The 15,594-nt window shown below is 48.7% G+C and overlaps 2 protein-coding genes across 2 annotated transcripts; both read right to left on the reverse strand.

Annotated features, from left to right (window-relative positions):
• Positions 1-18: 18 nt before the first annotated feature.
• Positions 19-3,405, reverse strand: LOC116353468 (mucin-5AC-like; the record flags this gene model as incomplete). The annotated part of the gene is made up of 4 exons (XM_031789241.1): positions 19-630; positions 955-2,343; positions 2,695-2,770; positions 2,921-3,405. Coding segments are annotated over 4 exons (2,562 nt in total), but the record flags the coding sequence as incomplete, so codon positions are not given.
• Positions 3,406-4,431: 1,026 nt separating this feature from the next.
• Positions 4,432-5,544, reverse strand: LOC116353295 (mucin-2-like; the record flags this gene model as incomplete). Its single annotated transcript, XM_031787568.1, has 1 exon — positions 4,432-5,544. A coding segment is annotated over one exon (1,113 nt), but the record flags the coding sequence as incomplete, so codon positions are not given.
• Positions 5,545-15,594: the final 10,050 nt, after the last annotated feature.

Raw genomic sequence — 15,594 nt, forward strand, 5'->3', positions numbered from 1 at the left:
TATCGTGGGAGCTACAGTTGTTGTTGTGGTTGTCGTAAGAGCTGAAGTTGTAGTTATTGTAGAAGGTGCTGCAGTCACTGTGGTCGTTGGAACAGCAGTTGTTGTAGTAGGAGCTGCACTTGTTGTCGAAGTAGGTTGTGGAGTTACAGTGGTCGTAGGAGCAGCAGTTGTTGGAGGTGCTGTTGTTGTGGTTGTCGTAGGAGCTGAAATTGTAGTTGTTGTAGAAGGAGCTGCAGTGGTTGTCGTAATAGGTTCTGGATCTGTAGTGGTCGTAGGAGCAGCAGTTGTTGTTGTTAGGGCTGCAGTGGTTGTCGAAGATGCTAAAGCTGTTGTCGGAGCTGCAGTTATCGTGGGAGCTACAGTTGTTGGAGGTGCTGTTGTTGTGGTTGTCGTAGGAGCTGAAGTTGTAGTTGTTGTAGTAAGAGCTGCACTGGTTGTCGTAGTAGGTCGTGGAGTTACAGTGGTCGTAGGGGCAGCAGTTGTTGTAGTTAGGCCTGCAGTGGTTGTCATAGATGCTAAAGCTGTTGTAGGAGCTGCAGTTATCGTGGGAGCTACAGTTGTTGGAGGTGCTGTTGTTGTTGTTGTCGTAGGAGCTGAAGTTGTTGTTTTTGTAGCAGGAGCTGCAGTGGTTGTCGTAATAGGTTCTGGCACTGTAGTGGTCGTAGGAGCAGCAGTTGTTGTTGTTAGGGCTGCAGTGGTTGTCGTAGATGCTAAAGCTGTTGTCGGAGCTGCAGTTATCGTGGGAGCTACAGTTGTTGGAGGTGCTGTTGTTGTGGTTGTCGTAGGAGCTGAAGTTGTAGTTGTTGTAGCAGGAGCTGCAGTGGTTGTCGTAATAGGTTCTAGAATTGTAGTGGTCGTTGGAGCAGCAATTGTTGTAGTTAGAGCTGCTGTGGTTGACGTAGAAGTTACAGTTGTGGTATCAGGAGCTGTAGGTGTGATTGTTGAAGTAAGTACAGCAGGTGGAGTGGTCGTGGGAGCTACAGTTTTAAGAACTTCAGGTGTTGTAGTAGGTGCTGTTGTTGTGGTTGTCGTAGGAGCTGAAGTTGTAGTTGTTGTAGTAGGAGCTGCAGTGGTTGTCGTAATAGGTTCTGGAGATGTAGTGGTCGTGGTCGTAGGAGCAGCAGTTGTTGTTGTGAGGCCTGCAGTGGTTGTCATAGATGCTAAAGCGGTTGTAGGAGCTGCAGTTGTCGTGGGAGCTACAGTTGTTGTTTTGGTTGTTGTAGGAGCTGAAGTTGTAGTTATTGTAGAAGGTGCTGCAGTCACTGTGGTCGGTGGAACAGCAGTTGTTGTAGTAGGAGCTGCACTGGTTGTCGAAGTAGGTTGTGGAGTTACAGTGGTCGTAGGAGCAGCAGTTGTTAGAGGTGCTGTTGTTGTGGTTGTCGTAGGAGCTGAAGTTGTAGTTGTTGTAGAAGGAGCTGCAGTGGTTGTCGTAATAGGTTCTGGATCTGTAGTGGTCGTACGAGCAGCAGTTGTTGTTGTTAGGGCTGCAGTGGTTGTCGTAGATGCTAAAGCTGTTGTCAGAGCTGCAGTTATCGTGGGAGCTACAGTTGTTGGAGGTGCTGTTGTTGTGGTTGTCGTAGGAGCAGAAGTTGTAGTTGTTGTAGTAAGAGCTGCACTGGTTGTCGTAGTAGGTCGTGGAGTTACAGTGGTCGTAGGGGCATCAGTTGTTGTAGTTAGGCCTGCAGTGGTTGTCATAGATGCTAAAGCTGTTGTAGGAGCTGCAGTTATCGTGGGAGCTACAGTTGTTGGAGGTGCTGTTGTTGTTGTTGTCGTAGGAGCTGATGTTGTTGTTGTTGTAGCAGGAGCTGCAGTGGTTGTCGTAATAGGTTCTGGAGCTGTAGTGGTCGTAGGAGCAGCAGTTGTTGTTGTTGGGGCTGCAGTGGTTATCGTAGATGCTAAAGCTGTTGTAGGAGCTGCAGTTGTTGTGGGAGCTACAGTTGTTGGAGGTGCTGTTGTTGTGGTTGTCGTAGGAGCTGAAGTTGTAGTTGTTGTAGTAAGAGCTGCACTGGTTGTCGTAGTAGGTCGTGGAGTTACAGTGGTCGTAGGGGCAGCAGTTGTTGTAGTTAGGGCTGCAGTGGTTGAAGTAGACGCTAAAGCTGTTGTAGGAGCAGGAGTAATCGGGGGAGCTACAGTTGTTGGAGGTGCTGTTGTTGTGGTTGTCGTAGGAGCTGAAGTTGTAGTTGTTGTAGTAAGAGCTGCACTGGTAGTCGTAGTAGGTCGTGGAGTTACAGTGGTCGTAGGGGCAGCAGTTGTTGTAGTTAGGGCTGCAGTGGTTGAAGTAGATGCTAAAGCTGTTGTAGGAGCAGCAGTTGTTGTGGGAGCTACAGTTGTTGGAGGTGCTGTTGTTGTGGTTGTCGCAGGAGCTGAAGTTGTAGTTGTTGTAGCAGGAGCTGCAGTGGTTGTCGTAATAGGTTCTGGATCTGTAGTGGTCGTAGGAGCAGCAGTTGTTGTTGTTAGGGCTGCAGTGTTTGTCGTAGATGCTAAAGCTGTTGTCGGAGCTGCAGTTATCGTGGGAGCTACAGTTGTTGGAGGTGCTGTTGTTGTAGTTGTAGCAGGAGCTGCAGTGGTTGTCGTAATAGGTTCTGGAGCTGTAGTGGTCGTAGGAGCAGCAGTTGTTGTTGTTGGGGCTGCAGTGGTTATCGTAGATGCTAAAGCTGTTGTAGGAGCTGCAGTTGTTGTGGGAGCTACAGTTGTTGGAGGTGCTGTTGTTGTGGTTGTCGTAGGAGCTGAAGTTGTAGTTGTTTTAGCTGGAGCTGCAGTGGTTGTCGTAATAGGTTCTAGAATTGTAGTGGTCGTTGGAGCAGCAATTGTTGTAGTTAGAGCTGCTGTGGTTGACGTAGAAGTTACAGTTGTGTTATCAGGAGCTGTAGGTGTGATTGTTGAAGTAAGTACAGCAGGTGGAGTGGTCATGGGAGCTACAGTTGTAGGAACTGCAGGTGTTGTAGTAGGTGCTGTTGTAGTTGTTGTAGTAGGAGTTGCAGTGGTTGTCGTAATAGGTTCTGGAGCTGTAGTGGTCGTGGTCGTAGGAGCAGCAGTTGTTGTTGTGAGGCCTGCAGTGGTTGTCATAGATGCTAAAGCTGTTGTAGGAGCTGCAGTTATCGTGGGAGCTACAGTTGTTGGAGGTGCTGTTGTTGTGGTTGTCGTAGGAGCTGAAGTTGTTGTTGTTGTAGCAGGAGCTGCAGTGGTTGTCGTAATAGGTTCTGGAGCTGTAGTGGTCGTAGGAGCAGCAGTTGTTGTTGTTGGGGCTGCAGTGGTTATCGTAGATGCTAAAGCTGTTGTAGGAGCTGCAGTTGTTGTGGGAGCTACAGTTGTTGGAGGTGCTGTTGTTGTGGTTGTCGTAGGAGCTGAAGTTGTTGTTGTTGTAGCAGGAGCTGCACTGGTTGTCGTAGTAGGTCGTGGAGTTACAGTGGTCGTAGGGGCAGCAGTTGTTGTAGTTAGGGCTGCAGTGGTTGAAGTAGATGCTAAAGCTGTTGTAGGAGCAGCAGTTATCGTGGGAGCTACAGTTGTTGGAGGTGCTGTTGTTGTGGTTGTCGTAGGAGCTGAAGTTGTAGTTGTTGTTGCAGGAGCTGCACTGGTTGTCGTCATAGGTTCTGGAACTGTAGTGGTCGTAGGAGCAGCAGTTGTTGTTGTTAGGTCTGCAGTGGTTGTCGTAGATGCTAAAGCTGTTGTAGGAGCTGCAGTTGTCGTGGGAGCTACAGTTGTTGGAGGTGCTGTTGTTGTGGTTGTCGCAGGAGCTGAAGTTGTAGTTGTTGTAGCAGGAGCTGCAGTGGTTGTCGTAATAGGTTCTGGATCTGTAGTGGTCGTAGGAGCAGCAGTTGTTGTTGTTGTTAGGGCTGCAGTGGTTGTCGTAGATGCTAAAGCTGTTGTAGGAGCTGCAGTTATCGTGGGAGATACAGTTGTTGGAGGTGCTGTTGTTGTGGTTGTCGCAGGAGCTGAAGTTGTAGTTGTTGTAGCAGGAGCTGCAGTGGTTGTCGTAATAGGTTCTAGAATTGTAGTGGTCGTTGGAGCAGCAATTGTTCTAGTTAGAGCTGCTGTGGTTGACGTAGAAGTTACAGTTGTGGTATCAGGAGCTGTAGGTGTGATTGTTGAAGTAAGTACAGCAGGTGGAGTGGTCGTGGGAGCTACAGTTTTAGGAACTTCAGGTGTTGTAGTAGGTGCTGTTGTTGTGGTTGTCGTAGGAGCTGAAGTTGTAGTTGTTGTAGTAGGAGCTGCAGTGGTTGTCGTAATAGGTTCTGGAGATGTAGTGGTCGTGGTCGTAGGAGCAGCAGTTGTTGTTGTGAGGCCTGCAGTGGTTGTCATAGATGCTAAAGCGGTTGTAGGAGCTGCAGTTGTCGTGGGAGCTACAGTTGTTGTTTTGGTTGTTGTAGGAGCTGAAGTTGTAGTTATTGTAGAAGGTGCTGCAGTCACTGTGGTCGGTGGAACAGCAGTTGTTGTAGTAGGAGCTGCACTGGTTGTCGAAGTAGGTTGTGGAGTTACAGTGGTCGTAGGAGCAGCAGTTGTTGGAGGTGCTGTTGTTGTGGTTGTCGTAGGAGCTGAAGTTGTAGTTGTTGTAGAAGGAGCTGCAGTGGTTGTCGTAATAGGTTCTGGATCTGTAGTGGTCGTACGAGCAGCAGTTGTTGTTGTTAGGGCTGCAGTGGTTGTCGAAGATGCTAAAGCTGTTGTCAGAGCTGCAGTTATCGTGGGAGCTACAGTTGTTGGAGGTGCTGTTGTTGTGGTTGTCGTAGGAGCAGAAGTTGTAGTTGTTGTAGTAAGAGCTGCACTGGTTGTCGTAGTAGGTCGTGGAGTTACAGTGGTCGTAGGGGCATCAGTTGTTGTAGTTAGGCCTGCAGTGGTTGTCATAGATGCTAAAGCTGTTGTAGGAGCTGCAGTTATCGTGGGAGCTACAGTTGTTGGAGGTGCTGTTGTTGTTGTTGTCGTAGGAGCTGATGTTGTTGTTGTTGTAGCAGGAGCTGCAGTGGTTGTCGTAATAGGTTCTGGAGCTGTAGTGGTCGTAGGAGCAGCAGTTGTTGTTGTTGGGGCTGCAGTGGTTATCGTAGATGCTAAAGCTGTTGTAGGAGCTGCAGTTGTTGTGGGAGCTACAGTTGTTGGAGGTGCTGTTGTTGTGGTTGTCGTAGGAGCTGAAGTTGTAGTTGTTGTAGTAAGAGCTGCACTGGTTGTCGTAGTAGGTCGTGGAGTTACAGTGGTCGTAGGGGCAGCAGTTGTTGTAATTAGGGCTGCAGTGGTTGAAGTAGACGCTAAAGCTGTTGTAGGAGCAGGAGTAATCGGGGGAGCTACAGTTGTTGGAGGTGCTGTTGTTGTGGTTGTCGTAGGAGCTGAAGTTGTAGTTGTTGTAGTAAGAGCTGCACTGGTAGTCGTAGTAGGTCGTGGAGTTACAGTGGTCGTAGGGGCAGCAGTTGTTGTAGTTAGGGCTGCAGTGGTTGAAGTAGATGCTAAAGCTGTTGTAGGAGCAGCAGTTGTTGTGGGAGCTACAGTTGTTGGAGGTGCTGTTGTTGTGGTTGTCGCAGGAGCTGAAGTTGTAGTTGTTGTAGCAGGAGCTGCAGTGGTTGTCGTAATAGGTTCTGGATCTGTAGTGGTCGTAGGAGCAGCAGTTGTTGTTGTTAGGGCTGCAGTGTTTGTCGTAGATGCTAAAGCTGTTGTCGGAGCTGCAGTTATCGTGGGAGCTACAGTTGTTGGAGGTGCTGTTGTTGTGGTTGTCGTAGGAGCTGAAGTTGTTGTAGTTGTAGCAGGAGCTGCAGTGGTTGTCGTAATAGGTTCTGGAGCTGTAGTGGTCGTAGGAGCAGCAGTTGTTGTTGTTGGGGCTGCAGTGGTTATCGTAGATGCTAAAGCTGTTGTAGGAGCTGCAGTTGTTGTGGGAGCTACAGTTGTTGGAGGTGCTGTTGTTGTGGTTGTCGTAGGAGCTGAAGTTGTAGTTGTTTTAGCTGGAGCTGCAGTGGTTGTCGTAATAGGTTCTAGAATTGTAGTGGTCGTTGGAGCAGCAATTGTTGTAGTTAGAGCTGCTGTGGTTGACGTAGAAGTTACAGTTGTGTTATCAGGAGCTGTAGGTGTGATTGTTGAAGTAAGTACAGCAGGTGGAGTGGTCATGGGAGCTACAGTTGTAGGAACTGCAGGTGTTGTAGTAGGTGCTGTTGTAGTTGTTGTAGTAGGAGTTGCAGTGGTTGTCGTAATAGGTTCTGGAGCTGTAGTGGTCGTGGTCGTAGGAGCAGCAGTTGTTGTTGTGAGGCCTGCAGTGGTTGTCATAGATGCTAAAGCTGTTGTAGGAGCTGCAGTTATCGTGGGAGCTACAGTTGTTGGAGGTGCTGTTGTTGTGGTTGTCGTAGGAGCTGAAGTTGTTGTTGTTGTAGCAGGAGCTGCAGTGGTTGTCGTAATAGGTTCTGGAGCTGTAGTGGTCGTAGGAGCAGCAGTTGTTGTTGTTGGGGCTGCAGTGGTTATCGTAGATGCTAAAGCTGTTGTAGGAGCTGCAGTTGTTGTGGGAGCTACAGTTGTTGGAGGTGCTGTTGTTGTGGTTGTCGTAGGAGCTGAAGTTGTTGTTGTTGTAGCAGGAGCTGCACTGGTTGTCGTAGTAGGTCGTGGAGTTACAGTGGTCGTAGGGGCAGCAGTTGTTGTAGTTAGGGCTGCAGTGGTTGAAGTAGATGCTAAAGCTGTTGTAGGAGCAGCAGTTATCGTGGGAGCTACAGTTGTTGGAGGTGCTGTTGTTGTGGTTGTCGTAGGAGCTGAAGTTGTAGTTGTTGTTGCAGGAGCTGCACTGGTTGTCGTCATAGGTTCTGGAACTGTAGTGGTCGTAGGAGCAGCAGTTGTTGTTGTTAGGTCTGCAGTGGTTGTCGTAGATGCTAAAGCTGTTGTAGGAGCTGCAGTTGTCGTGGGAGCTACAGTTGTTGGAGGTGCTGTTGTTGTGGTTGTCGCAGGAGCTGAAGTTGTAGTTGTTGTAGCAGGAGCTGCAGTGGTTGTCGTAATAGGTTCTGGATCTGTAGTGGTCGTAGGAGCAGCAGTTGTTGTTGTTGTTAGGGCTGCAGTGGTTGTCGTAGATGCTAAAGCTGTTGTAGGAGCTGCAGTTATCGTGGGAGATACAGTTGTTGGAGGTGCTGTTGTTGTGGTTGTCGCAGGAGCTGAAGTTGTAGTTGTTGTAGCAGGAGCTGCAGTGGTTGTCGTAATAGGTTCTGGAGCTGTAGTGGTCGTAGGAGCAGCAGTTGTTGTTGTTGGGGCTGCAGTGGTTATCGTAGATGCTAAAGCTGTTGTAGGAGCTGCAGTTGTTGTGGGAGCTACAGTTGTTGGAGGTGCTGTTGTTGTGGTTGTCGTAGGAGCTGAAGTTGTAGTTGTTTTAGCTGGAGCTGCAGTGGTTGTCGTAATAGGTTCTAGAATTGTAGTAGTCGTTGGAGCAGCAATTGTTGTAGTTAGAGCTGCTGTGGTTGACGTAGAAGTTACAGTTGTGTTATCAGGAGCTGTAGGTGTGATTGTTGAAGTAAGTACAGCAGGTGGAGTGGTCGTGGGAGCTACAGTTGTAGGAACTGCAGGTGTTGTAGTAGGTGCTGTTGTAGTTGTTGTAGTAGGAGTTGCAGTGGTTGTCGTAATAGGTTCTGGAGCTGTAGTGGTCGTGGTCGTAGGAGCAGCAGTTGTTGTTGTGAGGCCTGCAGTGGTTGTCATAGATGCTAAAGCTGTTGTAGGAGCTGCAGTTATCGTGGGAGCTACAGTTGTTGGAGGTGCTGTTGTTGTGGTTGTCGTAGGAGCTGAAGTTGTTGTTGTTGTAGCAGGAGCTGCAGTGGTTGTCGTAATAGGTTCTGGAGCTGTAGTGGTCGTAGGAGCAGCAGTTGTTGTTGTTGGGGCTGCAGTGGTTATCGTAGATGCTAAAGCTGTTGTAGGAGCTGCAGTTGTTGTGGGAGCTACAGTTGTTGGAGGTGCTGTTGTTGTGGTTGTCGTAGGAGCTGAAGTTGTTGTTGTTGTAGCAGGAGCTGCACTGGTTGTCGTAGTAGGTCGTGGAGTTACAGTGGTCGTAGGGGCAGCAGTTGTTGTAGTTAGGGCTGCAGTGGTTGAAGTAGATGCTAAAGCTGTTGTAGGAGCAGCAGTTATCGTGGGAGCTACAGTTGTTGGAGGTGCTGTTGTTGCGGTTGTCGTAGGAGCTGAAGTTGTAGTTGTTGTTGCAGGAGCTGCACTGGTTGTCGTCATAGGTTCTGGAACTGTAGTGGTCGTAGGAGCAGCAGTTGTTGTTGTTAGGTCTGCAGTGGTTGTCGTAGATGCTAAAGCTGTTGTAGGAGCTGCAGTTGTCGTGGGAGCTACAGTTGTTGGAGGTGCTGTTGTTGTGGTTGTCGCAGGAGCTGAAGTTGTAGTTGTTGTAGCAGGAGCTGCAGTGGTTGTCGTAATAGGTTCTGGATCTGTAGTGGTCGTAGGAGCAGCAGTTGTTGTTGTTGTTAGGGCTGCAGTGGTTGTCGTAGATGCTAAAGCTGTTGTAGGAGCTACAGTTATCGTGGGAGATACAGTTGTTGGAGGTGCTGTTGTTGTGGTTGTCGCAGGAGCTGAAGTTGTAGTTGTTGTAGCAGGAGCTGCAGTGGTTGTCGTAATAGGTTCTGGATCTGTAGTGGTCGTAGGAGCAGCAGTTGTTGTTGTTAGGGCTGCAGTGGTTGTCGAAGATGCTAAAGCTGTTGTCGGAGCTGCAGTTATCGTGGGAGCTACAGTTGTTGGAGGTGCTGTTGTTGTGGTTGTCGTAGGAGCTGAAGTTGTAGTTGTTGTAGTAAGAGCTGCACTGGTTGTCGTAGTAGGTCGTGGAGTTACAGTGGTCGTAGGGGCAGCAGTTGTTGTAGTTAGGCCTGCAGTGGTTGTCATAGATGCTAAAGCTGTTGTAGGAGCTGCAGTTATCGTGGGAGCTACAGTTGTTGGAGGTGCTGTTGTTGTTGTTGTCGTAGGAGCTGAAGTTGTTGTTTTTGTAGCAGGAGCTGCAGTGGTTGTCGTAATAGGTTCTGGCACTGTAGTGGTCGTAGGAGCAGCAGTTGTTGTTGTTAGGGCTGCAGTGGTTGTCGTAGATGCTAAAGCTGTTGTCGGAGCTGCAGTTATCGTGGGAGCTACAGTTGTTGGAGGTGCTGTTGTTGTGGTTGTCGCAGGAGCTGAAGTTGTAGTTGTTGTAGCAGGAGCTGCAGTGGTTGTCGTAATAGGTTCTGGATCTGTAGTGGTCGTAGGAGCAGCAGTTGTTGTTGTTAGGGCTGCAGTGGTTGTCGAAGATGCTAAAGCTGTTGTCGGAGCTGCAGTTATCGTGGGAGCTACAGTTGTTGGAGGTGCTGTTGTTGTGGTTGTCGTAGGAGCTGAAGTTGTAGTTGTTGTAGTAAGAGCTGCACTGGTTGTCGTAGTACGTCGTGGAGTTACAGTGGTCGTAGGGGCAGCAGTTGTTGTAGTTAGGCCTGCAGTGGTTGTCATAGATGCTAAAGCTGTTGTAGGAGCTGCAGTTATCGTGGGAGCTACAGTTGTTGGAGGTGATGTTGTTGTTGTTGTCGTAGGAGCTGAAGTTGTTGTTTTTGTAGCAGGAGCTGCAGTGGTTGTCGTAATAGGTTCTGGCACTGTAGTGGTCGTAGGAGCAGCAGTTGTTGTTGTTAGGGCTGCAGTGGTTGTCGTAGATGCTAAAGCTGTTGTCGGAGCTGCAGTTATCGTGGGAGCTACAGTTGTTGGAGGTGCTGTTGTTGTGGTTGTCGTAGGAGCTGAAGTTGTAGTTGTTGTAGCAGGAGCTGCAGTGGTTGTCGTAATAGGTTCTAGAATTGTAGTGGTTGTTGGAGCATCAATTGTTGTAGTTAGAGCTGCTGTGGTTGACGTAGAAGTTACAGTTGTTGTATCAGGAGATGTAGTTGTGATTGTTGTAGTAAGTACAGCAGGTGAGGTGGTCGTGGGAGCTACAGTTGTAGGAACTGCAGGTGTTGTTGTAGGTGCTGTTGTTGTGGTTGTCGTAGGAGCTGAAGTTGTAGTTGTTGTAGCAGGAGCTGCATTGGTTGTCGTTATAGGTTCTGGAGCTGTAGTGGTCGTAGGAGCAGAAGTTGTTGTTGTTAGGGCTGCAGTGGTTGTCGTAGATGCTAAAGCTGTTGAAGGAACTGCAGGAGTTGTAGTAGGTGCTGTTGTTGTGGTTGTCGTAGGAGCTGAAGTTGTAGTTATTGTAGAAGGTGCTGCAGTGACTGTGGTCGTTAGAACAGCAGTTGTTGTAGTAGGAGCTGCACTGGTTGTCGTAGTAGGTTGTGGAGTTGCCGTGGTCGTAGGAGCAGCAGCTGTTGTAGTTAGGGATGCAGTGGTTGTCTTTGCTGCTAAAGCTGTTGTTGGAGCTGCAGATGTCGTGGGAGCTACAGTTGTTGTAGGTGCTGTTGTTGTGGTTGTCGTAGGAGCTGAAGTTGTAGTTGTTGTAGCAGGAGCTACAGTGGTTGTCGTAATAGGTTCTGGTGTTGTAGTGGTCGTTGGAGCAGCAGTTGTTGTAGTTAGAGCTGCAGTGGTTGTCGTAGATGCAGCTGCTGTGGTTGATGTAGAAATTACAGTTGTTGTATCAGGAGATGTAGTTGTGATTGTTGTAGTAAGTACAGCAGGTGAGGTGGTCGTGGGAGCTACAGTTGTAGGAACTGCAGGTGTTGTAGTAGGTGCTGTTGTTGTGGTTGTCGTAGGAGCTGAAGTTGTAGTTGTTGTAGCAGAAGCTGCAGTGGTTGTCGTAATAGGTTCTGGAGTTGTAGTGGTCGTTGGAGCAGCAGTTGTTGTAGTTAGAGCTGCAGTGGTTGTCGTAGAGGCAGCTGCTGTGGTTGACGTAGAAGATACAGTTGTTGTATCAGGAGCTGTAGTTGTGATTGTTGTAGTAAGTACAGCAGGTGGAGTGGTCGTGGGAGCTACAGTTGTAGGAACTGCAGGTGTTGAAGTAGGTGCTGTTGTTGTGGTTGTCGTAGGAGCTGAAGTTGTAGTTATTGTAGAAGGTGCTGCAGTCCCTGTGGTCGTTAGAACAGCAGTTGTTGTAGTAGGAGCTGCACTGGTTGTCGTAGTAGGTTGTGGAGTTGCCGTGGTCGTAGGAGCAGCAGTTGTTGTTGTTAGGGCTGCAGTGGTTGTCGTAGATGCTAAAGCTGTTGTAGGAACTGCAGGTGTTGTAGTAGGTGCTGTTGTTGTGGTTGTCGTAGGAGCTGAAGTTGCAGTTATTGTAGAAGTTGCTGCAGTCCCTGTGGTCGTTAGAACAGCAGTTGTTGTAGTAGGAGCTGCACTGGTTGTCGTAGTAGGTTGTGGAGTTGCCGTGGTCGTAGGAGCAGCAGCTGTTGTAGCTAGGGCTGCAGTGGTTGTCTTAGCTGCTAAAGCTGTTGTTGGAGCTGCAGTTGTCGTGGGAGCTACAGTTGTTGTTGGTGCTGTTGTTGTGGTTGTCGTAGGAGCTGATGTTGTAGTTGTTGTAGCAGGAGCTGCAGTGGTTGTCGTAATAGGTTCTGGAGTTGTAGTGGTCGTTGGAGCAGCAGTTGTTGTAGTTAGAGCTGCAGTGGTTGTCGTAGATGCAGCTGCTGTGGTTGATGTAGAAATTACAGATGTTGTATCAGGAGCTGTAGTTGTGATTGTTGTAGTAAGTACAGCAGGTGGAGTGGTTGTGGCAGCTACAGTTGTAGGAACTGCAGGTGTTGTAGTAGGTGCTGTTGTTGTGGTTGTCGTAGGAGCTGAAGTTGTAGTTATTGTAGAAGTTGCTGCAGTCCCTGTGGTCGTTAGAACAGCAGTTGTTGTAGTAGGAGCTGCACTGGTTGTCGTAGTAGGTTGTGGAGTTGCCGTGGTCGTAGGAGCAGCAGCTGTTGTAGCTAGGGCTGCAGTGGTTGTCGTAGATGCTAAAGCTGTTGTAGGAACTGCAGGTGTTGTAGTAGGTGCTGTTGTTGTGGTTGTCGTAGGAGCTGAAGTTGCAGTTATTGTAGAAGTTGCTGCAGTCCCTGTGGTCGTTAGAACAGCAGTTGTTGTAGTAGGAGCTGCACTGGTTGTCGTAGTAGGTTGTGGAGTTGCCGTGGTCGTAGGAGCAGCAGCTGTTGTAGCTAGGGCTGCAGTGGTTGTCTTAGCTGCTAAAGCTGTTGTTGGAGCTGCAGTTGTCGTGGGAGCTACAGTTGTTGTTGGTGCTGTTGTTGTGGTTGTCGTAGGAGCTGATGTTGTAGTTGTTGTAGCAGGAGCTGCAGTGGTTGTCGTAATAGGTTCTGGAGTTGTAGTGGTCGTTGGAGCAGCAGTTGTTGTAGTTAGAGCTGCAGTGGTTGTCGTAGATGCAGCTGCTGTGGTTGATGTAGAAATTACAGATGTTGTATCAGGAGCTGTAGTTGTGATTGTTGTAGTAAGTACAGCAGGTGGAGTGGTTGTGGCAGTTACAGTTGTAGGAACTGCAGGTGTTGTAGTTGGTGCTGTTGTTGTGGTTGTCGTAGGAGCTGAAGTTGTAGTTATTGTAGAAGGTGCTGCAGTGACTGTGGTCGTTAGAACAGCAGTTGTTGTAGTAGGAGCTGCACTGGTTGTCGTAGTAGGTTGTGGAGTTGCCGTGGTCGTAGGAGCAGCAGCTGTTGTAGTTAGGGCTGTAGTGGTTGTCTTACCTGCTAAAGCTGTTGTTGGAGCTGCAGTTGTTGTGGGAGCTACAGTTGTTGTAGGTGCTGTTGTTGTGGTTGTCGTAGGAGCTGAAGTTGTAGTTGTTGTAGCAGAAGCTGCAGTGGTTGTCGTAATAGGTTCTGGAGTTGTAGTGGTCGTTGGAGCAGCAGTTGTTGTAGTTAGAGCTGCAGTGATTGTCGTAGAGGTTGACGTAGAAGATACAGTTGTTGTATCAGGAGCTGTAGTTGTGATTGTTGTAGTAAGTACAGCAGGTGGAGTGGTCGTGGGAGCTACAGTTGTAGGAACTGCAGGTGTTGAAGTAGGTGCTGTTGTTGTGGTTGTCGTAGGAGCTGAAGTTGCAGTTATTGTAGAAGTTGCTGCAGTCCCTGTGGTCGTTAGAACAGCAGTTGTTGTAGTAGGAGCTGCACTGGTTGTCGTAGTAGGTTGTGGAGTTGCCGTGGTCGTAGGAGCAGCAGCTGTTGTAGCTAGGGCTGCAGTGGTTGTCTTAGCTGCTAAAGCTGTTGTTGGAGCTGCAGTTGTCGTGGGAGCTACAGTTGTTGTTGGTGCTGTTGTTGTGGTTGTCGTAGGAGCTGATGTTGTAGTTGTTGTAGCAGGAGCTGCAGTGGTTGTCGTAATAGGTTCTGGAGTTGTAGTGGTCATTGGAGCAGCAGTTGTTGTAGTTAGAGCTGCAGTGGTTGTCGTAGATGCAGCTGCTGTGGTTGATGTAGAAATTACAGTTGTTGTATCAGGAGCTGTAGTTGTGATTGTTGTAGTAAGTACAGCAGGTGGAGTGGTTGTGGCAGCTACAGTTGTAGGAACTGCAGGTGTTGTAGTTGGTGCTGTTGTTGTGGTTGTCGTAGGAGCTGAAGTTGTAGTTATTGTAGAAGGTGCTGCAGTGACTGTGGTCGTTAGAACAGCAGTTGTTGTAGTAGGAGCTGCACTGGTTGTCGTAGTAGGTTGTGGAGTTGCCGTGGTCGTAGGAGCAGCAGCTGTTGTAGTTAGGGCTGTAGTGGTTGTCTTACCTGCTAAAGCTGTTGTTGGAGCTGCAGTTGTTGTGGGAGCTACAGTTGTTGTAGGTGCTGTTGTTGTGGTTGTCGTAGGAGCTGAAGTTGTAGTTGTTGTAGCAGAAGCTGCAGTGGTTGTCGTAATAGGTTCTGGAGTTGTAGTGGTCGTTGGAGCAGCAGTTGTTGTAGTTAGAGCTGCAGTGATTGTCGTAGAGGTTGACGTAGAAGATACAGTTGTTGTATCAGGAGCTGTAGTTGTGATTGTTGTAGTAATTACAGCAGGTGGAGTGGTCGTGGGAGCTACAGTTGTAGGAACTGCAGGTGTTGAAGTAGGTGCTGTTGTTGTGGTTGTCGTAGGAGCTGAAGTTGTAGTTATTGTAGAAGGTGCTGCAGTCCCTGTGGTCGTTAGAACAGCAGTTGTTGTAGTAGGAGCTGCACTGGTTGTCGTAGTAGGTTGTGGAGTTGCCGTGGTCGTAGGGGCAGCAGTTGTTGTTGTTAGAGCTGCAGTGGTTGTCGTAGATGCTAAAGCTGTTGTAGGAACTGCAGGTGTTGTAGTAGGTGCTGTTGTTGTGGTTGTCGTAGGAGCTGAAGTTGCAGTTATTGTAGAAGTTGCTGCAGTCCCTGTGGTCGTTAGAACAGCAGTTGTTGTAGTAGGAGCTGCACTGGTTGTCGTAGTAGGTTGTGGAGTTGCCGTGGTCGTAGGAGCAGCAGCTGTTGTAGTTAGGGCTGCAGTGGTTGTCTTAGCTGCTAAAGCTGTTGTTGGAGCTGCAGTTGTCGTGGGAGCTACAGTTGTTGTTGGTGCTGTTGTTGTGGTTGTCGTAGGAGCTGATGTTGTAGTTGTTGTAGCAGGAGCTGCAGTGGTTGTCGTAATAGGTTCTGGAGTTGTAGTGGTCGTTGGAGCAGCAGTTGTTGTAGTTAGAGCTGCAGTGGTTGTCGTAGATGCAGCTGCTGTGGTTGATGTAGAAATTACAGTTGTTGTATCAGGAGCTGTAGTTGTGATTGTTGTAGTAAGTACAGCAGGTGGAGTGGTTGTGGCAGCTACAGTTGTAGGAACTGCAGGTGTTGTAGTTGGTGCTGTTGTTGTGGTTGTCGTAGGAGCTGAAGTTGTAGTTATTGTAGAAGGTGCTGCAGTGACTGTGGTCGTTAGAACAGCAGTTGTTGTAGTAGGAGCTGCACTGGTTGTCGTAGTAGGTTGTGGAGTTGCCGTGGTCGTAGGAGCAGCAGCTGTTGTAGTTAGGGCTGTAGTGGTTGTCTTACCTGCTAAAGCTGTTGTTGGAGCTGCAGTTGTTGTGGGAGCTACAGTTGTTGTAGGTGCTGTTGTTGTGGTTGTCGTAGGAGCTGAAGTTGTAGTTGTTGTAGCAGAAGCTGCAGTGGTTGTCGTAATAGGTTCTGGAGTTGTAGTGGTCGTTGGAGCAGCAGTTGTTGTAGTTAGAGCTGCAGTGATTGTCGTAGAGGTTGACGTAGAAGATACAGTTGTTGTATCAGGAGCTGTAGTTGTGATTGTTGTAGTAATTACAGCAGGTGGAGTGGTCGTGGGAGCTACAGTTGTAGGAACTGCAGGTGTTGAAGTAGGTGCTGTTGTTGTGGTTGTCGTAGGAGCTGAAGTTGTAGTTATTGTAGAAGGTGCTGCAGTCCCTGTGGTCGTTAGAACAGCAGTTGTTGTAGTAGGAGCTGCACTGGTTGTCGTAGTAGGTTGTGGAGTTGCCGTGGTCGTAGGGGCAGCAGTTGTTGTTGTTAGAGCTGCAGTGGTTGTCGTAGATGCTAAAGCTGTTGTAGGAACTGCAGGTGTTGTAGTAGGTGCTGTTGTTGTGGTTGTCGTAGGAGCTGAAGTTGCAGTTATTGTAGAAGTTGCTGCAGTCCCTGTGGTCGTTAGAACAGCAGTTGTTGTAGTAGGAGCTGCACTGGTTGTCGTAGTAGGTTGTGGAGTTGCCGTGGTCGTAGGAGCAGCAGCTGTTGTAGTTAGGGCTGCAGTGGTTGTCTTAGCTGCTAAAGCTGTTGTTGGAGCTGCAGTTGTCGTGGGAGCTACAGTTGTTGTTGGTGCTGTTGTTGTGGTTGTCGTAGGAGCTGATGTTGT

Source organism: Oncorhynchus kisutch, linkage group LG14 (assembly GCF_002021735.2).
Source record: "Oncorhynchus kisutch isolate 150728-3 linkage group LG14, Okis_V2, whole genome shotgun sequence".
NCBI classification, from domain to species: domain Eukaryota; kingdom Metazoa; phylum Chordata; class Actinopteri; order Salmoniformes; family Salmonidae; genus Oncorhynchus; species Oncorhynchus kisutch.